Source organism: Bidens hawaiensis, unplaced genomic scaffold (genome assembly GCF_021521415.1).
Source record: "Bidens hawaiensis isolate Kalapana, Puna unplaced genomic scaffold, B.hawaiensis_p1.1 tig00009540_1, whole genome shotgun sequence".
Lineage (NCBI taxonomy): Eukaryota > Viridiplantae > Streptophyta > Magnoliopsida > Asterales > Asteraceae > Bidens > Bidens hawaiensis.
The window spans coordinates 15,328-40,714 of NW_027491708.1; the positions used below are offsets into that span (position 1 = coordinate 15,328).

General features: G+C 37.7%; 1 protein-coding gene across 1 annotated transcript; it reads left to right on the plus strand.

Moving 5' to 3' along the window:
• The first annotated feature begins 5,050 nt into the window (after positions 1-5,050).
• Positions 5,051-25,387, plus strand: LOC143532673 (protein ACTIVITY OF BC1 COMPLEX KINASE 8, chloroplastic-like). The gene is made up of 21 exons (XM_077027656.1): positions 5,051-5,545; positions 5,900-6,035; positions 21,146-21,312; positions 21,557-21,677; positions 21,771-21,871; positions 21,939-22,037; positions 22,128-22,238; positions 22,327-22,406; positions 22,639-22,708; positions 22,807-22,880; positions 22,961-23,030; positions 23,148-23,236; positions 23,324-23,448; positions 23,620-23,700; positions 23,852-23,912; positions 24,019-24,073; positions 24,165-24,263; positions 24,357-24,446; positions 24,522-24,581; positions 24,678-24,801; positions 24,974-25,387. The coding sequence occupies exons 1-20, from the start codon at positions 5,105-5,107 to the stop codon at positions 24,792-24,794; spliced, it is 2,247 nt and encodes a 748-aa protein (XP_076883771.1). The 5' UTR covers positions 5,051-5,104; the 3' UTR covers positions 24,795-24,801; positions 24,974-25,387.

A 25,387-nucleotide genomic window follows, 5' to 3' on the forward strand; every position in this document is an offset into this window, starting at 1 on the left:
TGTAAGTTTGGAGTGTCGTAGCCGTTATGGTCGGCATACCTTGCACCGCTTTTGCGCGTATTTGGTTCCAATTTTCGACATACTGGGCATGAACTTCAGACCAGTCTGTGCCCAACCTCCCTTTCCGTGCTGTCTTACGGAGTCTCCGGAGCTCTTCACGTGATAAAGGGATAGGGTTAGGGACCTCCTGAAGAAATCTGAACTGTCTCATCACCCGTTCCACCGGATGATACTCAACGACATTCCAATAAATTAGACAACATGATGACCTCCAACTGCGTCTGCCTAATAGACACATTTGCGGGAGTCCAATCATCACGTCCCGATAAGGCATCCAATCAAACTGTTAAAACAAAAATATTGTTAATATTTAGTATTTACAATCTCTTTAAAAGACCTATATGGTAAACGAAAAAAAATACATCGTCCTGTCATAGATTTTGTAGTGTTGTCCGGTGGGCCTTCAGCACGTGTGAAGGAGTCTCCGTGTTACTCATGTGATGCTCCGCCCACCTTCACAAATACAATAATAAGTGTTACAATATCTACGTGGTGATTATTATTCAGTGTATGAGTTACTTCTTAATATGGTTAAATGTGGGATTTGAAATTGTAAAGAATATTTGTTAGTTATAAGTTTTAACAAGTATTATACCCCGTGCGTTGCGATGGAAATACGACTCGATGAGACGTAGCAATTAAATAAAGAAAACTCCATAAGATATTATCAATTAAGTAAACTAAACCAAAATACAATAAAAACAATCATAAAGAAAATTCTTTAAAATAGAGTAGTTATCTTTTACTTTTAAAAATAAAATAATATAACTACTAGTTTGAATCTTTCATGAATAATCTTATTTCACTTTTTTTTTATAAATTATCATATTCAAAACTCAAAAGGATTCATTCCGTTAAACACCTCACCTTTTTTATATCTACACCCTAAATTTCTCAATATTGTTAACATAATAACAATAAAAGTATAATAATAATAATATAAAACTCTTTTACAAAATAGAAATAAAACACAACTTTTGTTATTATTAGTTGTCACTTTATATAAGAATATAACACTCAAACTAGAACTAAAAGAGCTCGATATATGGTGCAATTTTTTGAATGAAAGATATGCCATCCCATAAAAAATATGAAAGCAACAAAAATAATAAATAACTATTACAAAATAGCTTTTCCATCCACACATATTGCTTATTTTAATTTAAAATAATTTTTTGTTTATAGATTATAAATTATTATTTAAAATACTTCATTTAACCATATATGATTCTTTATACATATTTAAGAAATACACATATACATATACATATGCAGTAATATAATAAAAATTGACAATTTTAATCAAAAAAATCAAAACACCAACATATTTCTAAAACATATTTATAAAATCTTTTAATACCTTGCTCCATTTGGATGTCTCCAATTGATTTCTTGATCGACAATTGTGGGGCTCTTGTTCGAATCCGTGTCCATTCCCATACTTGTAGCAGTGACATTGGGCCGCCAACTGCCTTTGTTTGGGGTTTGGTTCCCTTTGTAGAGTTCTCTATACAAACACGCTAGGACAGCAGAACCCCAACTCAGTCGCCCACTAATTTGTGGGTCTTTCAAATGAGATAGTAAATGTAATGAGGCGTACCCATTATTTGTATCTGCTAACATGTTACTAGAAGCAACTATTATGCAGATACAATGGGCACGCTGAATACATTCTATATAAGTAGAATCTTCGTACATTGGGTTTTCTAACATAAAATCTACTATACATTTGAGTTTTAAAAATTGATTTTTATAATCAGACTCTTTTGTATTAAAACCCAAATAAGTATAGCATATATGCCTCAGTTCGTTGTAGTCGGACGATTCCTCGGACCCAATAAACGCCTCGCCCTCTATGGGTTAACATCCTCCAAGGTGACAGCCGCCTCGCCAAATGGCAGGTGAAACGTGTTTGTTTCGGGCCGCCACCTTTCAACCAGAGCTTCTACCAACGCTCGGTCAACTTTCCTATAACCACAACGAACAATACCGCCAAATCCAAATGAATCAATATACCCTAAAAATCTACCCTCTAGTTGTATGATACCTTCCATGGCTCGCACCCAAAATGTACCATCCCCCGTTTAAAATCCAATGTAGAAATCTCCCCATCTCGTGGATTGAGGAACAACTTTCGGGCTCGGTGTTCGGCTCCTAGGTACAAGAGAGTATCATCGCTTGGACCCGGGTTGAGATACAAGTTCGGATTCATTTTCTTGGGTGAATTTGGGTGAATTTGGGTGTGGGTTTGAGGTGTTAGATGTGGTTTGTGAAATTGAGTGTGAGTTTGAGTGTGAGATTGTAGAAGTGTGGGTTTGAGAATGAAGGTGGGGGTGAAATATATAGTTTTTAGTATAAGTAACTTGTTTTAGTTTTTAAAAATTGTAAGTTTATAAATTTTAAATAAAAGTATACATGAAGATGGTCATTGGATCATTTAAGTCTCATATATGACAAATTTAAAATAGGGTGTACGTTTCAGGTTAGGCATAAGAGTTTTCTCACTTATCATAAAGCAAATTTTATGAGTTATAAGTCTAGATTTTAAAGTGTTAGAATGACACAAACTATAAATAAGCAAACAGTACTTAAGAAACAAGTTGATTAAAAACAAATGGATGAAGCACATAACATCTTTATTAAAAAACACATTAAAAACACATAACAACTATAATAAAACATAGATTACTTCCAATGGCAATAATCATTTGACCACTCCGAATCTGATGAGTGATCTCCAGGATACAGGTCATGGTGGTACTCCGGTTCAGCTTCTTTTCTCCCTTCGTTTTCATAAATACTCTTCAACACATCTGGGTCTTCTAACAAATCTGGATTCAACTGGTCAAAAGTTAACTCCGGTGAGGGGGTTGTGTGGGAGGGTGTACTTTTGATTCAGGCTGAGGAAGCTCACAATTACACTAAGAAAACAGATATTTAGTAACTCGATCAAAAGACATATTTGATCAAGATAATAAATACATAAACACTTACACAATGTAGGATCCACGTATAGCCAATCATACGGTAGAAAGTAGGAGCACCACAAAGGTAACATAACTCCTTGGGAATGACTCTTGTTGGACTGCTAGCATACACAACGTTAGGATCCATTATAGTCGATTATGAATTACCAAGTAATTTTACCAACTACTCTCACTATTTATACACCACTTTGAAAATACCGTGTACAAATTAGGGTTTTAAATAAAAACCCTAATCCTCTATTGCCAACAGAGGATTAGGAACAAATTTGAATTTTTTAAAAACCCTATCCTCTTTCCACAATAGTGGATTAGGAAGATTTTTTTTTAAAAATCCTAATCCACCATTGGCAGGAGAGGATTAGGAAAAAAAAATATTTTTTTTGTTCATGAGTCTTTGAGATTATTTATTATGCAGCTTTGGCAGCTTTGAAGGCATGTGTAGGTAAGAAGGTAAAAATCAATTAAGTTTAGTAGGGTAGATAAAATATTAATGATTTAAAAAAAGGTTTGGTGGAAAGTTTAAAACAAATAAGTGAATGGTGGAAATTTATTTAAAAAAATGTTACCAAAAACGGGCTGTGAGAGGTTTGAACCCGTGACCTCCCATTCCGTAACTAACTGATGTTGAATATAATGAAAAATCTTTTGGAAGTGAGACAAAGAACATTGAAATTTATTTAATTTTGTTTATAGCAGTGACACAAATGTTAACAATTTATATACATTTTATATAAAAAAGAAAAGTTAGTAGATCATAACACAAATTAACCTTCTAAACTCTGAAGATAAACTTATAGGCTGATACATAACTCATCAACAATTTCATGAACAAGAAGTTGCATAATTTGTTGGCAGCAATAATGTTGAATCAATAACGCATGTGGTGGCAGCTTTGATGTTGTCAGCTTTGTGTATGTGAGGTCTTGAATGTTGAAGACATTGATGCATGTGTTTGTGTAGGGTAGGTATGCATGCACCATGTTTCTATGCAGATGACATGCTTATTCTTCACAAAATGGAAATTTATTTAATAAAATGTTACCAAAAACGGGCTGGGAGGGGTTTGAACCCGTGACCTCCCATTTTGTATCTAATGTACTTACCAGCTGGGCTACCAACAACGTGCATTAGAACACCATTTGGATTATTTAAATTAACTTAAAAGCTAAAAGGGAAAAAAAAACCCTAATCCGCTACCTCCAATGGCGGATTAGGAACAAAACCTAAAACCCCTAATCCTCTACTGCCAGCAGCGGATTAGGAACAATACATAAAACCCTTAATCCGCTATTGGAGGTAGCGGATTAGGAAGAATTTTTTTTTTCTGATTCGTCTTCTACCTCCTTCTACCCTATCATTGTGCAACTTTAAAATTATGGCTCACGGGTTTTGACTGTGAATTAATATTGAAGGTGTTTGGCAGGACCTTGCATGTGAAATGTTTCAGCTTTGAGGACATGTTGCAGCTTTGAAGGGATTTATCCATGCATACATTAAAGTTAGATGACAAATTTGAAACTGTTTATACGTCGTTAGTTTGAAGATACTGGAATATAAACGGGGTTTTAAGTGTTTATCGTAATCCGACATTGGCAGCGAAGGAATAGGTCCCAATAATTGATCCGCTCCTGGCAGCAGCGGATACACCAGTTGTCTTTTTTTTTTTTGACTTTCCTCATTTTCCTTTTTTTGTTTGTAAATAACTCCATTTTAAAAAAAAAATTCCTTTTGTCTTCTAATTGTCAACCACCAATAAACTCGACCCAAATGCTTTCACGAATCCTATCACGTGTTAGAATGACACATTCCGATACGTTTGACTCGTATATGCATAAGGATTGGAGCCCTTTTTATACGAAATAACGTAAAATATAAGAGTTAATAAAATAACGAATGAGTGTATATGGACTTGAGGCTGACAGTGGTTTGAAATTCCAAACCAATCAACTCATCATCCTCGTGTCTTGTCCTTCACCACATCTTTCATTTCATTCATTTTAGGGTTTAATTCAGCAATCAATTCAATTTCACAGTGTAATTAATCAATTCAATTACTCATGGCAGCATCATGTTGCTCCGCCTCAGCTTCACTTGACCTCACTTTCCTCCGCCCAAATTCCAATTCCAACAGACTTCGTTTCTCACTTTCCAGACGCAATGCACTCCGTAAATCATCGAATACAAAAGTTGCTGGTAGAGGTCGAATTCGAGCGGTTACGAGAGAAGAAGTGATTATTGTGGATAAGGAGGATGGGAAGGTTGATGTTGCTGGCAATGGGAATGGTAGTTATAATAGTTATGTTAATGGGAAGAAGTTGAGCGGGAGCGTTGGCGGTGAGAATGGGAGCTTGATTAAGTATGTTAATGGAAATGCTAATGGAGTGACAATTGGGGGAAATGCTGTGGAGAAGAATAAGAATAAGAAGAAGAAGAAGACGATTGAGGAGATCGGTCAAGAAGATGCGTGGTTTAAACGTGGCGGAAAGGCCAAGGTTGAGGTATATGTTTTTAAACAGTTTCCTGTTGATTGTTTAGAGTTTTAGAGAGTTTAATTTAAAGGTTTAACTGAGGAAGTAATAGAGTATGCAGAAATTTGGGGTTTGGGGCACTTGTAGAATGAGTATGGAATAATTTAAATGATAGTAAGCATATAGATACATCGATAAGCAGTGTGGAATAGTGGATTGATTGTTAGAGGTTAGAATGGTGGTTATGAGGTGATGATGTTATTTGAATGTGGTGGTACTGTTATTTTAGGAATGTAGTTTGTCAAAGTTGAATGATGGTTAAACTCTATTTATTAACCTCTTTTTATTGTACTTGCTCCTGATAGAGGATTTATGTTTTTGTAGGTATCTGTTGCTCCTGGTGGGAGGTGGAATAGATTCAAGACTTACTCAACCATTCAAAGGACTTGTGAAATATGGGGTTTTGTTTTGACATTTCTTTTTAAAGTCTGGCTCATCAATCAGAAGTTTGCATATCAAGGTTAGTTATTAACTCAGTTGTATGGTGGTTTTATCTGTTCATCTTTTATGGCCTAAGATGATGATGATCTGTGTTAGTGTCTTACCTTGTTTCTCCCTTTAATTTAAATGAGATTTGTTTGGCTTTAGAGGTTGATAAATTCTGATCTATATGCTTAGGTAAAACATTGAAAGACATATAACATTTGACAATATAGCTGTCCAATTTTCATGTTGGGTCTTTCCTTGTTTCTAGAAGGAATTTTTAGGCACAAATGTAATTTCAAGCCATGCTATAGAAATAAACCATAAGCCAAAACATAGAGGGTGCATTAATCTAGGAAACACACGCTTGTAGATGCATAATTTCTCCTAAACATGTGCCTCGCATCTTGGGGACATTCATCATAACTAAATTTCTCTTAAATCTGTGCCTTGCATCTTTCTTGGATATACCCTCGCTCATCATTATGATCCTAGCAGGCTAGCACAGGTCACTTCTATACATCTCGTCATGTCAGATTTCATGAAACCAGTTTTTTTATTTCTTCACTTGTCATTATCTGTGTGTCTTCTACAACCGTCTTTCCTTATGCGTCTGTTCTTCCTCTGTTTGTGCTTCCTACCTCAAATCCCATACCTGCTACATCATTCTCTTCTGAGACCCTTCCAACTCCACAGCCAACACTGCCACCGTCCTCCATGACTCCTCCAACACCATCACCACCTCCTCATCGCATGATTACTTGTACTCTTGACAATACATGTAGGCCCAAACGGTTCCCTCTTCACATATGATATCATCTTCTTTATGACCCAGCAGGGAACCACACACTTTTACCCAAGCATAGAAGTCAAAGAATGGTGTGATGCCATGCACTCTGAGGTTGCTGCTCTACAATCTGCTTGTACATGAATTTTAGCTTTCTGCGCTAACATTGTCGGATGTAAGTGGTTTTGCACTTTTGCCACAATAAACAACACGCCAAGGGGTTCATCGGTCGTTAGTTGTTACAAAGTCCAACTGATTGCCAAGGGGTTTCACCAAACCGGGGGAATTGATTACACTGAAACCTTTAGTTCGGTCGTAAAACCGGCAATTCTTCTGGTTCCCTCGATTGCCCAAAGAGTGGCGATCTCTCAAAAACTGTTTATATGGCTCTACCCCCAGGTTTCGCTGAGTCTTACTTATCCGACCATTATTTTTACTTAAAAAGGCTATCTATGGTCTCAATTCTCAAACAAGCCCAACGAGCATGATTATCTAAATTATCTTCAACTCTTCAAGAATTTAGCTTTTCTCAATGCATATCTGGCACATCTTTATTTGTTTATTGTCATGTATCTATGAGATGCTATGTTCTTGTCTATGTTGATTATATTATTATCACTGCAAGCTGTTCCAACTTTGTCGCTGGTCTGCTTAGTCATCTTTACTTACAATTTGCTCTCAAAAGACTTGTGTTTTCTAAGTTTTTTTTGGGAATTGAGGCCACCTTCATAGATGACGCTCTTCACTTCTCACAATGCAAAAATCTGCTTGACCTACTACAACATACTGGTCTAAGTCAATGCAAACCCTTGTCTAATCCAGTGGCTTCGGGTTGCCAGCTCTCATGACACTCTTGTATTCCTCTTGATGACCCATTGTTGTATTGTAGTATCGTCGACGGTCTTCAATATATCGTCTTGACTAGTCATGAAATAGCGTATGCTGTGAGTACTGAATACACAGTAAAGTGTCACAATTTTCAGAAATTCCTACCGATCATCATTGGGTTGCAGTTTAGCATATTCTCCGTTATCTTAAGTGTACTATCGCACATGGATTGTGCATTCACTGGTCTCCCAGTTATTCTATTCATGCATATGTTGATGCTGACTGGATGCCCTGACGACCGCCAATCTACCACCGGCTACTGTGTGTTCCTAGGACCAAATCTTACCGGCTGCTGTTCCAAGAGGCAACATATTGTTACTCCGTCTACTGGTCTAGTACAAAGACGAAATATCGTGCCCTTACTCACATTGCTGCTGAGCTTTGATGGATAACGTCTCTCATGTCTGTGCTACGCTTTTCGAATGTTGCTCTGGCCACTCTCTAGTGTGACAACCCTGGTGCTACCTACTTAACAATCTGTTGGGTTATGAAGGCCTTTGGGCCGGTTTTATTAGAAGGCCCGGTTTTGGCTCCTAATTATGTTTAACCCTAATCTTGTTTATTATATATATCCCATCATGTAATTGTAATCTTGGTTCTGAGCTAATAAGAAAACCTAGTTGCAGCCCGTGGACGTAGGTCCCCTCGCGGGGACCGAACCACGTTAAATTCTTGTGTCGTTTATATTTTCGTTTATGTGTGTTTATCGTTGTGCATGTGTGTGCTGTTTCGCTTCCGTGTGCCGCTTTGTTCCTAACAAGTGGTATCAGAGCTTTGGCTCGTTGTTTACACACGGTTTTGCACGGGTATCGATCGAAAAAAAAAAAAAAAGGTAGAAGAGGCTGGTTTGAGAAGGGCTGCTACAGTGCCGCCGCTACAGTGCCGCGGTGAACAGTATCCGGCATGAACAGTGTTTCCGGCCGTGAACAGTGATTCCGGCGGTGAACAGTATTGTCAGAGATCTTCGTTTTTCTGGTTAACAGGGCTGTTCGGGGCTGTTTTTCAGGGCTGTTTGGGACGGTTTTCCGGGTGATTTTGCAATTAGAATTCCTGTTTTGGACTTCTTGGAGTTGCAGGTTTCACTCGGGCGTTGCAGGTGAAGCACCGGGTCGGGTGTTTCGGGTTTTAGGGTTTTTCTTTGGAGGTTGCTCGGCTTCAGGGAACCGGGTTTTGTGAAGACCATTTAGGTTCGGGTTCAGATTTGTTTGCAAGAGATTAGTCTGAGGTAACTTTATATAGTTTATTTACAGTTAGTTGATTTATCGGTTATTGCAAGAGCAAATCGGTTTATTTGGCAGTGTTCTGTTGAACAATCGTCAAGTTTAGGCCCGTGCCCTTGTTGTGTCTGTTCACTGTTTTCGATTTGTTCTCGTTTGTTATTGTTATAACTGAAGACGAGGTGGTTATGATCGGAATGTTTGACGGTTTGGATTTTGGTTGATTGGTTTGTCATGTGAACTTGGATATAGTACTGGTGATGGATAAACTTGGAGAAAATGGAACCAGCGGGTGTGCTGGTGACGGCATAAGTGAAAAAAAAATGAGGTTAGTGGCAAGTCATGTTAACTATTGCTCGTTTGGATGATCTTTCGGTTAGGGTTTGAGTTAACTGATCGTGTGTACGGTCATAGAACCCTTGGTACCCGCTTGATTTCATGAAAGTTCTATTGTTGTTATAGCTGTTTGCCTGTTAGCTGGTTCGAAACTGTGATTATTACTTCTTGTTCGTTTGGAATTGTGAAGTTATATCTTGTTTGGTGGTGATCAGTGGTACACCATTTGAGAGGTTCATAATCTCGTGTTGGGTAAAGTTATTTGCCCGGATAGTACGAGTGGGGTTCATCTCATGGAGTGTTGGTGTGGCATGGGTTGGGATAACAGAAACAGTGGGAGCTGGGCATAGTCGACTTGATAGGTTGCGTAGAGGTGAGACATTTTAAGAGTCGATGTCGAAAGGTTTGGAATTCTGCTTTTGAGAATGTATCTGGGGTTGATGCATTGGGACTCAGTGAAGGCGGTGACGACTCTTGGGTTCAAGATTCTAGTTTGCTTTATTTCTTGTTACTCACTTCAATGAAGCATTTGTTGAATCTTTTAGTTAAAGACTTTTGGAAGATACGGTCTCTGTATCGTCGGAAGAAGTGAACCAACTTCCGAGTTATAAGGTCTTGGCTCGCTGAATCGGGTAGAGCTAAGGGGTTTCAGTTTGCAGACATGAAGCCTGGAGCCACAGTGATGTTAGCTTGAGCGTATTCGGAGGTCTAAACATGTTCGGGGTTTTGGTAACAGTGGGAGCACGCGGTGTGTTCTAGGTTTGTTTCCAAAGGGACGTTGAGTTCGGAAGACTGGGAAATCCGAATGTGAAAATCTCTCCTGGTATAGTCTGCTGATTTTTGGAGAGTGATTATCCTCTGGAAGTCTTTGGAGCCGGTAGTGTGAGTAAGTGAGGGCCGGTTAAGATTGAGGATGAGCCATTGGCGGGTTTTGTCATGGCTGGGTCTGTGATGACCGGATTGGAGCTCTCGGGAGCTTCAATGGGCCTTTCAGGTAACTGATGGGAAGGGGCGCTGCAACTGGTGTGGATTGGTAGAAATCTTAGTTTGTTCCTAGAGAACTGGAGGCTTGGAGAACTTCTTTTGTTGAAGTTTTAGCTTGTTCTTGGAACTGGAGGCTTGGTTGATTTCTATTACTGAAGATTACTAGAGTTACTGGATGAATGAGATTGTTATATTTACTTGGATGGCAGGCTGGAATTTATCGCAAGGCCTTCAAGTGGGAGATTGTTGGGTTATGAAGGCCTTTGGGCCGGTTTTATTAGAAGGCCCGGTTTTGGCTCCTAATTATGTTTAACCCTAATCTTGTTTATTATATATATCCCATCATGTAATTGTAATCTTGGTTCTGAGCTAATAAGAAAACCTAGTTGCAGCCCGTGGACGTAGGTCCCCTCGCGGGGACCGAACCACGTTAAATTCTTGTGTCGTTTATATTTTCGTTTATGTGTGTTTATCGTTGTGCATGTGTGTGCTGTTTCGCTTCCGCGCGCCGCTTTGTTCCTAACACAATCAACCTCTATGATATGGTTCTCACTCGCACTCTTCATGTTAAATTGTTAAGCATGTCTCTACTGTTGCTCAACTTGTTGATCTCATGACCAAAGGTTTGGCATCTGTTTGTTTAACACTCTTCAGTCCAAGGCTCCAAGCTCGCTGTCTTACCACTAGTTTAGCTTCTGGGGCATGTTAAAGAGAAGTTTTTTTTTTTTATGAAACCTGCCATATGACACTCTCGTTTAATTGTGTTGGTTTCCTTAGCTATGCAATTTCAGTTTCTAAGTCTCTTGAGATTGTATTGTCTCTTGATATCACTTTCCTTATTCGATATATGTGTGTGTGTGTGTGTCTCATTGTAAAATTTATGCAATACAAATACCTTCTTTTTTTGGTAAAGGGGACGGTACCCCGGAAAAAATATCATAACTTAAAAAAACAGTACAAACCAAGCGATTAGGGACCCCGGGACAAACCCTAAAGGATGACCTAATCCTCAAAACAAACAAACCAAAACCAACAGACTACAAACAACCCTACCCAACTACCAAACTCAAACTAAAACTGCACCCACAACTAGGGCCAAGTCAAAAAAGAAAACCAAATAGCAACAAGAGGCACAATCCAAACCAAGTCACCAACAAATTCCGGACAACTCCAAAGCATGCTGCCTTAAAACTTTAAAAGAACATTGAGATCCTTATTATTCAACCCACAATCCAAACCAGAATTAGAACCAGTAGCAATGAAGATCATTGCATCCATCAAAAAGCCAACAACCCACAACACAGAAATAACCACTCAGCATATGCCCAATAATCTGCAACTCAAACAAGCACACTCGTCCAATCAACAACTTATAACAAATCTTACCAGCATCTTCAGTAGATAAAGTCAACCCATATTCAGCAATGAAAAGAAATCTCTTAGACCAACAAAAATTCGTACTTATCAGCTACCCATTCCCATCCCACTTTAGGGCAGCCTCATAATTGTACCATCTGATCCTCAACAACAAAAATAACAAGATCTGAGTACCATAAAACTTCATCATGCCATCTAACATAGCCACCGCTACAATAATGCATTTCATCAGACCAACCACAAAGATTGTGTTTAACCAAAAACATATTCCACCTTCTTAACTACAATCAACCACAGTTTGAACCCATTGGTCACCCCATTTCGAACCATTCTTCCAATTCCATAACCACCAATAAAAAATACACCAACCGAAAAACAGATTACCAACCAACAGCATCCACTCTCTTAATTAAGTATCTAGTGGCCCACATTAACAAGAATGATGTTTATGGATTAGACAAAAATTCCAAACCTTGGCAGCCTCAATGGAATTCTTAGAAGCTTTAATATTAAGACCAAGCAATCTGTACCTAACCCAATCAATAATAGATTTTATCAAAACAGAAACAGGTCTGACCTCTTGAGTGAAGACTCTATAGTTTCTTTCCTGCCAAATATAATACACAGTAGCGGCAAGGACCAGCCTTTGTATAATACTCCACACATATTTGGAATTAGGAGCCAGTTCAGCAAAACATGACACTATCCCAGGTATTCATGTCATCTCCCAAAAATAATCACCCCACTGTTTAACCTCATGCTTAGCACCCATACTTTCATAAACATGCTTAACGGAGAAATAATTGTATTCATCATTTGAGCATTTCCTCAAAGACGAGTCCCTTTTGGTGGCATATAAAATAGGGAGATCATTTAAAGTTAGTTCAGGATACTTGAGAAACCAAAAATCAGGAAACAACCATAAACAATTTTGCACCAGATCAGCCACTTTGCAATCATAAGCAAACCCAGCTGATCTAAAATCCCTTCTAGAAATAATACTGTTTAAAGGTTTTCTCAAGTAAGACTATTCCCTATTTTCTGAACATGTGAACCCCTAATCTTCTCCCTACAATTGAGTAATTGGTTCCAACTCCAAGAACCATCCCTCTTATGGTCAACATCCCATATACTCTTACCTCTCAACTTTACATCCTTCACCCATTTAAACCCAAATAGAACATCTGTGATAAGATCCCAAATCTTGGTCAAAGATGTTATTGAAAAAGGGGGAAAGTGAGTAAATGAGATGCTCAAGATTAGGGCCGGTTATTATTCTATTAGCTTAATTTTAGGGCCAGTTATTATTCTGTTGATGCTTATTTATATATTGTGTTCTAGTTTTAGGGGAGGTCAATGTTTATGTTATGAATTTACTTGGTTAAAGTCCTGGTAATGGAGATCTAATCCTTCTCGAATCGGATTAATTGGAGAATAGCCCATCTTGATTCGGGCCAAATACCCTTTAATATCTTGTTTAAGTTTTGGTCTGTATCAATCTGTCATTTAGGATATTGTCAATATGTTTTGCCAGTAAAGCAACATTCTTAAGTTTTAATGAAGGAATACCCAAACCACCCTGCAACTTAGGTAATCAAAGCTCTTCCCATTTAACTCTTGAAGTGCCCTTACTAGACTCACCTTGATTCCAAAGAAACCCTCTCAAAAGCCTTTTCAATATGGATAAAAACAGAAGCCCAATACCAGAAATATAGCAAAGAACAGATTTCACCAATTGTAACCTAACAGCATAGGATAAAAAATTATTCTTCCAATCTTGAGTTATGCTTTTGACTTTCTCAATCAGAACCTTGCAATCATAGGGATATCCTTAGCGGTAGTTATATATCTACCCTCCTTTTTAGCCTTCTTGCAAACAGTTTTTTTGAATGAAATCCTCTTCAACCTTCCCCTTTCAGGAAATAAATATTTCTTACCAACATTACTCTCATCACAAGTAGAACCACCAATGGAATAAATAGGGATAGCATTAAGAGCAACATTATCTTCTTTAATGACAGGCCCAATGTATAAAGGTTTATAAGCAAAACCCATAGCAGTAAATTCCATAGTCACATAATTCGCTAGCAAGGCCACGTATTTCGTATTGGATCGTTTTGTTCCCAATCGAAATCGCCATCGTTCCCAATCGCCATGAAATCGCGAATTGAGTTGGCTGATTCGTCGTTCCCAATCAATTTTGCGATCATATTCCAATTAACTGGTTCGGCGTTCCTAATTTCAATTGAAATCGATCCATTGATATAGCGTACGTACTGGGTTCAATATTGTTAGCGATTGCTTTCAATTTAATTGATTAAATCAGTGTTAGCGATCGTTTTTGTTAGGGGTTTAATACACTATCAATTTAGAAACGACTTTCCTATTCAGATTTGGTTTCCAAATGCAGCAAATCAATTAAAGTCAACAGAATCAATGTATATTTTTGAGCGATTATATTACACATACATCTTGATCTATTTACAGCAATGAAATCAATTAATATTTTAGTGCAAGTTTTATTTTACAGCATTTTTTATATAACTTACAACATTTATGTTTTCTTTTTTTGTTTTTATCTTAATTGGAATTTAGATTTTGAAATTCGGATTTTGAAATTGGTCATTTGAATTTGGAGTTTGATATACTATGTTTTGAATTGGGAACATCGAACCGAACTCTATGGTACACCGTACCGGTTCGTACCGAAATGAACCTACCCCCCTACGTACCGAATACGTCATCACTAGCGAATCGCGTTCCCGTTCCTCGTTCCCGTACCGGAGCGAACCGCGATCCATGTGACTACTAAATTCATTCATGCTACCGTCAAAAGTCATATTCACCTCTCCTTTCTTAGTAATTGATACCCTTTCACCCTTATCAGTCTTTAGTAAATCAGGATTACATGATCTAGATTGTTGTACACCCTCCTTCCAATACACATCAGGCATAATACCATCTCCTAATAATCCTGTGTTTATAATATCCATGGAACAGTCATAAATCTTCCTCTCTATCCCACGACATCTTCTAGCTTTAATCCCCCCAAATTCATATCTAATAGTCCTCTTCTTTCGTTTATCCAAAAGCTCAAAGAGCCTCAGAGAAACAAAATCATTAAAATTGTGATTGGGGTTCAACTGAGGGAACAAATGAGCACATCTAAAAGCAGATTTTACTATTTTCTTTATCCTACTACCAACATTGTTATCCTTCATACCATCAACTGCAACAAGGTTACCAGTTTTAGCAAAATTAGCAATGGCAGCCAACATAGCATCATTATGCCCAGAAAACTGTTGAACCACAATAATATCATCCAAAGAGATCCCAAAGTTAGGATCACCATATCCATTACCCTCAACCCTAGCAGATTCGTCACCAGATAACAAAATGTCACTATCATGAGCTAAATCGAAGCTACCTGAAGAATTATAAGCGTCAACCAACTTACATAACTCATCAATGTCATCAAATTGAAGCCTATTAATTCAATTAGGCCCAATAGATTGTTGTAGAAACTCAGCTTCAGCCTCCGATAACGAAAATTGTTGCACAGCCGTCTTGGAATTAGATCTGCCCATTGAAATGTTGGAGATGTGTTATCTTCAGCCCAGCCCATCAGTGGCAGAGACGGGCCTGGCCAGCCCTAATAGCTCAAGCCCAGTTTGTTAGTTTCTTGTTCAACAAGATTAGCAAAGGGTTAAACCTTAATTAGCTAGACTATAAATATATCTCTTGTACTTGTAATCTATGATCACAAAAATAATAAACCCTAGTTGCCCCCCGTGGACGTAGGTTACACACTGTAACCGAACCACGTAAATCTCTCGTGTTTCTTTGTTCTTTGATTTCTGTTCGTATGTGTGTGTGCTTCGATACCTAACAACTGGTATCAGAGCCAGGCTCGACTCTTGATCATCGAAGAACACCAACCCAGCCGTCACCCACCCAAAACCGATCCTAGCCAACTGCTAGGGTTTTGCTGGAAGACAACCCAGATCTGTTGCAGTTGACCGCAGTCATCCCTGACCCACCAAACGCAGCTGCTGCTGCTGATCAGTTTGAGAACCGAACTACTGCTGTTGTTGGTTCTGTTCAATCCAGAAACAGAAGTAATGGCTGAAGACGGAAGATCAGAATTGTGGTATTTGATGGGCAGAATTTTGGATGGTGGAAGATGCAAATCACGGATTTGCTAGTACAAAAGGATTTGGATTCGGATCTAGGGACTCCTCCTACACCAATAACACCAGCTTGGACAACACTTGACAAGAAGGCTATGTCAACAATCCGGCTTACTCTTATCTATGAATGTTGCATACAACATCCTAGAACAAACCACATCGCGTGGGATTATGGAAGCGTTGTCAAACATGTACGAGAAGCCATCTGCTGCCAATAAAGTGTTCCTAATACGGGAGTTAGTTAACACGCGTATGAAAGAGGGAAGTTCAGTTACTGCTCATATTAAGCTGTTTAATTCTCACTTGTCTCGTTTGTCTTCCGTTAATTTCAAGTTAGATGATGAACTACAAGTGTGCCTACTTTTATCCTCATTACTTGATAGCTGGTCAGGAACAATCACTGCAGTTACCGGGTCAGTTGGATCCGAAGCTCTCACGTTCAGTAAGGTTCGTGATTTGATATTAAGTGAGAATTCGAGAAGAAGAAGCACTGGAGAGACAAGTTCGTTACTCAGTACAGAGGGTAGAGGAAGAAACAGTAGTAGGGGAGGAAACAGAGGAAGATCAAAGTCTAAACGAAGAAGTAAGTCAAGATCAGCAAAACCAAGGAAAGACATAGTTTGCTGGAATTGTGAAGAAAACGGGCACTTCAGAAGTCAATGCACCAACCCACCTAAAGAAAAGAAAGAGGTGAACGCTGCCACATCAGCATCAGATGATGCGCTTATATGTTGTGTCGAGAATCCTGTTGAAGACTGGATTATGGATTCAGGAGCATCTTTTAATGCTATTTCTAGCACGAAGATGATGAAGAAACTACGAACAGGTAACTTTGGTAAAGTTCGTTTGGCTAATAATCAGTGTCTTGATATAACAGGTGGGGGATACATAGACTTAAAAACTCCATTGGGAACCATATGGACCTTGAAAGATGTTCGGGTCATTCCAGGTTTAAGTAAGATGTTGATATCCATCGGTAAGCTTGATGATGAGGGATATGATGTCACCTTTGGTAGAGGACAATGGAAAGTTGTGAAAGGTAGTATGGTGATTGCTAGAGGTAAGAAAAGAGGTACTTTATATATGGTTGAAGTACCAGATGAAGGGGTTAATGTAGTGACTAGTGGGCTGAGTCAATCAAAGTTATGGCATCAACGACTCGGTCAAATGAGTGAAAAGGGGTTAAAAATTGCTTGTCGCCGGGGAAAAGCTTCCAGAGTTGAAGAGGGTCGAGTCTGAGTTTTGTTAACCGTGCGACTTTGGCAAGAAAAAGAAGGTAACTTTTGCGAAGACAGGTAGAGCACCAAAAGCTCATAAATTAGAGCTAGGTCACTCAGACGTATATGGACCGACATCGGTCGCTTCAATTGGAGGATCTCGCTACTATGTTACCTTCATCGATGATTCAACACGCAAGGTATGGGTTTACTTTCTTAAACATAAATATGAAGTTTTTTGGTATTTTTAAGAAATGGAATGCTGTTGAACTTGAAACTGATTTGAAGGTTAAGTGCTTAAAGTCAGACAACGGAGGAGAATACATCAGCAAAGAATTTATTGATTATTGTGCTGAAAGAGGGATCAAGATGACAAATACAGTTCCGGGAACTCCGCAATAGAATGGGGTTGCAGAGAGGATGAACAGAACATTATGTGAGAGAGCCAGAAGTATGAGATTGGATGCAGGGCTCCCAAAGATGTTCTGGGCTGATGCAGTTAATACTGCAGCTTATCTTATCAACCGTGGGCCCTCAGTATCGTTGGGATTCAAGATTCCTCAAGAAGAATGGAAGGGTAAAGCTGTAAAGTATGATCACCTAAGAATTTTCGGGTGCAGTGCTTATGACATTAATCCAGAAGGTGACAAGTTAGATGCTAAAGCAAAGAAGTACACACTCATTGGTTTCGGGTCAGAAAAGATGGGCTATAGGCTTTGGGATTTTGAAAGCAGAAAGGTAGTTAGAAGCAAGCACGCCGAATTCAATGAAGCAGAGCTGTACAAAGACAGAAAGTCAGTCAACTCAGAGGTTCAGACCGAAGAGGTTGAGTTCGAAACCACAAGTCAGAGAAAAGAACCAGTTACAAAATCTATAGCAGGTCCTGAAGATGATTCAGATCCCGAGTTTGATAATAATGACGGTGGAGTTGAAGAACCAGTGGGGTCTTCAGATAGTGGGAGTTTAGAGTCTGAAGATCAACCTCCACAACAGCCACAACAACTTGACAAGTGGGTCAGGAGATTCACCAGAGCTACTAAACCGCCGGACAGGTTCAATCCCGGTCGTACAAGTCCGTCAGTTAATTATCTTCTTTTAACTGATAATGGTGAGCCTGGTTGCTACTCTCAGGCAATTAAGGTAAAAGAATCGTTCCAGTGGGAGCAAGCAATGAAAGAAGAAATGGGCTCTTTAGACAAGAACAAGACTTGGGTTCTTGTCAAGCTTCCGCAAGACAAGAAAGCTCTTCAGAATAAGTGGGTGTACAGGATCAAAGATGAGAACGATGGAGCCAAGAGGTATAAAGCTCGTTTAGTGGTTAAGGGGTTTCAACAGAAAGAGGGGGTCGATTACAGTGAAATCTTCTCTCCAGTTGTGAAGATGACTACTATCAGGGTGGTTCTTGGTATCGTTGCAGCAGAGAACTTACATTTAGAGCAACTAGATGTCAAGACAGCTTTCTTACATGGAGATCTTGATGAAGACATCTACATGAAACAACCAGAGGGTTTTCAAGTAAAAGGTGAAGAAAATTGGGTTTGTAAACTGAAGAAGAGCTTGTATGGTCTGAAACAAGCACCGAGACAGTGGTACTTGAAGTTTGATGACTTCATGGAGAGAATAGGTTTCAAGAGTTGTGAAACTGACCACTGTTGCTATCTAAAGAATTTCAAAAATTCCTACATCATTCTACTTCTGTATGTAGATGATATGCTGATAGCAGGGTCTGATATAAATGCGATTAGCAAGTTGAAGAAACAAATGTCTAAAGAATTCGAGATGAAGGATTTAGGTGCAGCCAAGCAGATATTCGGGATGAGTATTACTCGAAACAGAAGAGTTGGTTCACTAACACTATCTCAAGAGAAGTACATAAGGAAAGTGTTAGAGAAATTCAAGATGAATGATGAGAAGACTAAGACTAGAAATACTCCATTAGGAAGTCACTTGAAGCTTACCAAACAACAATCACCAAAGTCTGAAGAAGAAAAATCAAAGATGGCTAAGGTTCCTTATGCATCAGCGGTTGGGAGTCTCATGTATGCTATGGTGTGCACTAGACCAGATATAGCTCATGCTGTTGGGGTAGTCAGTCGATTTATGTCAAATCCTGGTAAAGAACATTGGGAAGCTGTCAAGTGGATACTCAGATACTTGAAGGGTATCCAAAAGATGGGTTTGTGTTTTAAGGGTAAAGATACTATGCTCAGAGGTTATACTGATGCAGATTTGGGAGGTTGCAGAGAGACATACAAAAGCACTACAGGGTATGTTTTTACAGTGGGAGGCACAACAGTGAGCTGGATTTCAAGACTTCAGAAAAGTGTGGCTCTATCAACAACAGAGGCCGAGTATATGGCTGTTGCAGAAGCGAGCAAAGAACTAGTTTGGTTGAAGACTTTTCTCGAAGAATTAGGAAAACATCAGCCTGATTACTCGTTGTATTGTGACAACGAGAGGCAGTGAAGCTTGCTAAGAATCCTGTCTATCATAGCAAGACGAAGCACATTGGGAGAAAGTATCACTTTGTGAGGGAATTGATTAGAGATGGAACAATCAGTTTGAAGAATATCCCAGGTGCTAAGAATCCAGCAGATATGTTAACCAAGTCTGTGGTGCTGGATAAGCTGAAGCTATGCATAGCTTCAGCTGGTCTCCAGGAATAGTTGAGGAGAGTGGGGTAACTAGGGAAAATTGAAGAATAAAGGGGATTCTTCATTTTACATAAGTACGGAAGAGATGGTGCAGTTCGAGGTCCGAAGACACCAAGTGGGAGATTGTTGGAGATGTGTTATCTTCAGCCCAGCCCATCAGCGGCAGAGACGGGCCTGGCCAGCCCTAATAGCTCAAGCCCAGTTTGTTAGTTTCTTGTTCAACAAGATTAGCAAAGGGTTAAACCCTAATTAGCTAGACTATAAATATATCTCTTGTACTTGTAATCTATGATCACAAAAATAATAAACCCTAGTTGCCCCCCGTGGACGTAGGTTACACACCGTAACCGAACCACGTAAATCTCTCGTGTTTCTTTGTTCTTTGATTTCTGTTCGTGTGTGTGTGTGCTTCGATACCTAACATGAAAACCCTGGATCAGGGCTCCCAACATCAATAGGTACTTCCAAAGGTGAAGTACCCAAACCCTCATTAGACAAGCTTCCAATCTTAGGATCACCACTGATTGACCCAAATCACTATTACAAAAGCCCTAGCTACATCAGCTATGAATACAGACGAACTGATGAAAGTACGTGAATGAACAATGCCATAATCTAATGGCTTATCAGGGGAAACAGGAGAATCACCGAAAAAGATCACGTTGATTCATAAGGAAATCAACTGATCAAAATCAGTGAACAGTAGCACGCATTGATAATAACAGTTGTTACTGTTGTAGTAATTGTTGTTAATAATCGCGGTACTTTGTATCTTTCTGTTTGAATCTTAACTGTGGGTTTCTTAGTATTCATGATAAAGCGGTTTATTAGCTCTCCATTATCATAATTAAATACATAAATTCATCCGACCGTTAAAAATGATTAATAAATTACTAAATTAAAATATATGCAAGCATAAAAAGAAACAAAAAATTTAAGTAATTTTTGTCCATATATAAAGCCCAATAAATATCATTAATAAACTTTTTTATACATGATATATAAATTCATTCTGACCGTTAAAATTGAGACAATGAATTTAGACAACAAATCTGCTTAAAAAAGTCATGATAACAGTATGACCGTTAGATTTTTTCCCTTATACATTGGCATATCACATATCATTCATCAAGTCACTTCCAATCTCTCTCTCTCTCTCTCTCTCTCTCTCATGAAAATGGAAAGAAACCACCTGAACAATGGGGATTCGGAAAGAATGCAAGGACACTTTGATATCTGAAGATTTTAAAGGGCACCTTAATCCAGGTACACCAATATGCATGTACTGTTATTGAGGCAGGGCATGTGCTCTTTAATGTCTTCAAGTATTAAAGTTTTCTTGATGTTGTTTTGAATTCTTCATTATTATATGGCATTGTTATTTCGAGAAGTCGGTCAAAACCTATTTCTATGCTCTTGGCATATGATTTGCAAGTTTTTTATAGTTTCTTTTTTTGTTACTATAAGTTTTTGGCTAAAGTCTTTGGCTGTCTGCAGGGGGTATGACAGAGCAAAAGAAAATTCAAAGACGGAAAACTCTAGCCAAGTGGTTGAAAGAGAGTATTTTGAGATTAGGGCCCACATTCATCAAAATTGGGCAGCAGTTCTCAACAAGAGTAGACATTCTTGCCCAAGAATATGTTGATCAATTATCAGAACTTCAGGTATATTATCACATTGATTGTTAAATCTCAGTTGTTATTGATGATTTATGTTAACTAATTTGATCAACTTTTTTTTCTTAAGTATGTAATTGTAAAGATATGAATTATGAGATAGTTTTACTTCACAAAACCCTAAACCGTATTGATTGTTAAATCTCACGACTTTCTGCCTACTAATAGTTATATAAATCAACCAAATATAATATTTTTCCATATGAACTAACTCTATGAACTCTGCATACAGGATCAAGTTCCTCCATTTCCATCAGAAACTGCTGTTTCCATCGTTGAAGAAGAACTTGGAGCTCCTGTTAGTGAAATATTTGATTACTTAGATTTTGAGCCAATAGCTGCTGCCAGTCTCGGTAATCACAAGATTATTTAAATGCCATTGAAAAATCTTATGTTAATCAACCAATATATGGTCATAGTCTTGGTTTGACTTATATGTAATGCAGGTCAAGTTCATCGAGCAAGATTAAAGGGTCAAGAATTGGTTGTTAAAGTACAAAGACCAGGCCTCAAGGATCTTTTCGATATTGATCTTAAAAATCTAAGGGTTAGTCAGTTCTTAATTTAAATTTATGTTATCAAAACCATGTTTCAACATTTTTCGTCTTTTTCAGGTAATAGCAGAAAATCTTCAGAAATTTGACCCGAAATCTGATGGTGCAAAAAGGGATTGGGTTGCTATTTATGACGAGTGTGCTAATGTCTTGTACGAGGTGACTCTTTTCTACCCCACATTATTTTAAAATGGTGACAGTTGTGCTATACATTTTATTTTAATGAGTGCTATTTTGTGTATCTTTCAGGAAATTGATTATACAAAAGAAGCTGCAAATGCAGAGTTGTTTGCAAGTAACTTTAAGGATCTAAACTATGTAAAAGTCCCGAATATATATTGGGAATACACAACTCCACAGGTAAATAGTTCTGTACATATATAAATTGATCCTAAATATTATTGTAACTTTAATATTTTTTTAGCTTACTATGTTGATCCAACTGTAGGTTCTTACAATGGAGTATGTCCCGGGAATCAAGATCAATAGGATACAAGCTTTGGATCAATTAGGTGTTGATCGTAAAAAGTAAGTATAAAAGAGTTTTGAATAAAAACTACGTGAGTTTAGTGCTTAGAGCACATTTTTATGCATATTTGCTATAGCAAAACTATAAACTGCCTTGGTTATATTAAGCGCTATGTGTGCCATTATAAATATCATATGTTTAGGTTAACAGGAAACAACAAAAAATATAAATGAGAACATCTAAACATGATTTGATCATCTAAACATGTTTGGTAATATGTATGTTCCACAGGCTGGGCAGGTATGCTGTTGAATCATATCTGGAACAGATACTGTCTCATGGTTTCTTCCATGCTGACCCTGTAAGTTTTCTGTATATTCTTCTGGATTTTGATGCCTGGTGGCATACATACAATGCACATGCAGAGTATGGTTAAAACTATCTCCTTGTTTGATTCAGCATCCTGGTAATATAGCTGTTGATGATGTGAATGGTGGAAGGCTTATATTTTATGATTTTGGAATGATGGGGAGGTAAAGATTAACCAATTTTAATATTTTGAGAAAACGTCATAAACTATTTTCTTTAAAATACTGACCTTTAAGTTTTGCAGCATAAGCCCAAACATAAGGGAAGCTTTGTTGGAAGTTTTTTATGGAGTTTATGAGAAAGATCCAAATAAGGTAGATGGTTCTCTTTGATTTATTCTCTTTGCTGCATTGATTAATTTTTTGTATGTTTGGTAAGAAATAGAAATTAACGATTACTTCTATATATTAATTTTATGATATATGATGCAGGTTATTCAAGCAATGGTTCAAATGGGCGTTCTTGTGCCAACTGGAGACATGACAGCTGTCAGAAGAACTGCACAATTCTTCCTTAATAGGTTATCCTCAAAGCCTGTAATATAAATATAAATATATATTTCGTTTATTTTTTATCACCCATGTCAATATAACCTACATATTTACAGCTTTGAAGAACGCCTTGCAGCACAAAGAAGAGAAAGAGAATTGGCAACTGCAGAACTTGGATTTAAGAAACCGTTGACCAAAGAGGAAAAGTTAGAGAAGAAAAAAGAGCGTTTAGCTGCAATTGGTATTGACTATTTTATCTATCTAATCTCACTTTATGTTATTTTGGCAAATGTCGTATTTATTTGATGGTATTAGTATAGAAGATTTAAAATGCTTTTTCCATGTACTGTGATATCGGTTATTGCATTTTTTTTGTTTAGTTGCAATTATGTTGAATAGCTATTTATTTCAGGTGAGGATTTACTGGCTATTTCAGCAGATCAGCCGTTTCGATTTCCTGCCACTTTCACCTTTGTTGTTAGAGCTTTTTCAGGTACTGGGTTCTAAAATCTAAACTTTTGTAAATATTATTGTCTTTTAATACCAGAGGGAAATGCTTAGATACCTAACTACCTAAGTATTAATAATATCATAATAATTACAATTTAAAGACATAACTCACTGTGTTTACTTGTATCTTGCAGTGTTAGATGGCATTGGGAAGGGTCTTGACCCACGTTTTGACATCACTGAAATCGCTAAACCGTGAGTGTTATTTTTGACCCATTTACTTATTAGATTAAAAGGGAAAGAGGCCATATTATTGAAGTGGTTAGTGTTATCAGTAACATGATCTTTTGTTTATTTCTAGCTATGCTCTGGAATTGCTAAGGTTTCGTGAAGCTGGTATTGAAGTGGTCATCAAGGTAGGTTTAATTTTAAGCCAATTTTCATAATATTTTGCATTTTGTGTATTCAAATCTAATTTCATATTTTGGTATGTTCTTTGTGTTTCAGGACATTAAAAAAAGATGGGACAGACAAGCACAGGCATTTTATAACTTATTTAGACAAGCTGATAGGGTTGAGAAACTCGTTGCAGTTATTGAACGATTGGTGAATATCATTTTTGTCTATTAAATTTCATTCTCATTTTCATTTTTCCACAACTTATCGGAATTACAATTTTTGTATATCATATTGAAATAGGAGCAAGGTGATTTGAAGTTACGAGTTCGAGCATTGGAGTCCGAGAGGTCATTTCAACGTGTTGCTGCTGTTCAGAAGACAATCGGAAGTGTAAGTTTTATTTAATAACAAAGATCTTATTACATATATAATATAGTTTCTCTAATTATATTTAATACATGACAGGCGGTGGCTGCTGGAAGCCTAGTCAACCTGGCAACTATTTTATACCTCAATTCTATCAGAGTTAGCACCAAATTTATTTAACTGATAACCTCATTTAGCAATAAAGTTGTTGGACCTTTGGTGCAAAATTATATTATGCTTCATGTCTTCTTTCAGGGTCCTGCTATGATATCATATTTCTTTTGTGCATTTTTTGGATTACAAGTTCTGATTGGCCTGCTGAAGGTTAAGAAACTCGATCAACGGGAGAAATTGATTACTGGAACAGCTTAAACAAATTGTAAGTGGTTTATGTTTAATCTTTAAGCATTTTGTTTTGTAGACAATGCTATCTAATAAACAAATTGTAAGTGTTATAATCAGAATTCACTAGACGATCAAACTTCTTATTATTTAATCACTTTCATAATGCATATTCAAACACTCTTGAAACTACTTTCTATCTTGTGCAGATTAAAACCGTAAATACTTGTGTGTTATAGATACAAGTTCACAACCTAACCTCCGAAAGAAGCTACAGAGTTTTGTAGACAAACAATCCTTCCAATTTAGAGATCTGTGGTGAAATATTGTATGTTTTTTGTGGGTCATTGAAGCTCCCCGAGCCCATGGGTCCATGAGCGTTTGGATACTTGGGGTGTGGTTTGGTTCACACATTCGACTTTCACATCTGTAGATACGTATACTCTATAAGAGAAGGGCATGGTTTCACCATGGTCAGGTTTCTTTGATCGGGCATGTGCAATTTACCTTGGTGTAAAACTAACAGTAATATCTGTATGTTAATAAATTTATATATTTGATTATTTTTTCCATTCAATTGCATTAGTTTTTTTTTTTTTTTTTTTTGTATGGGTTATAATAAT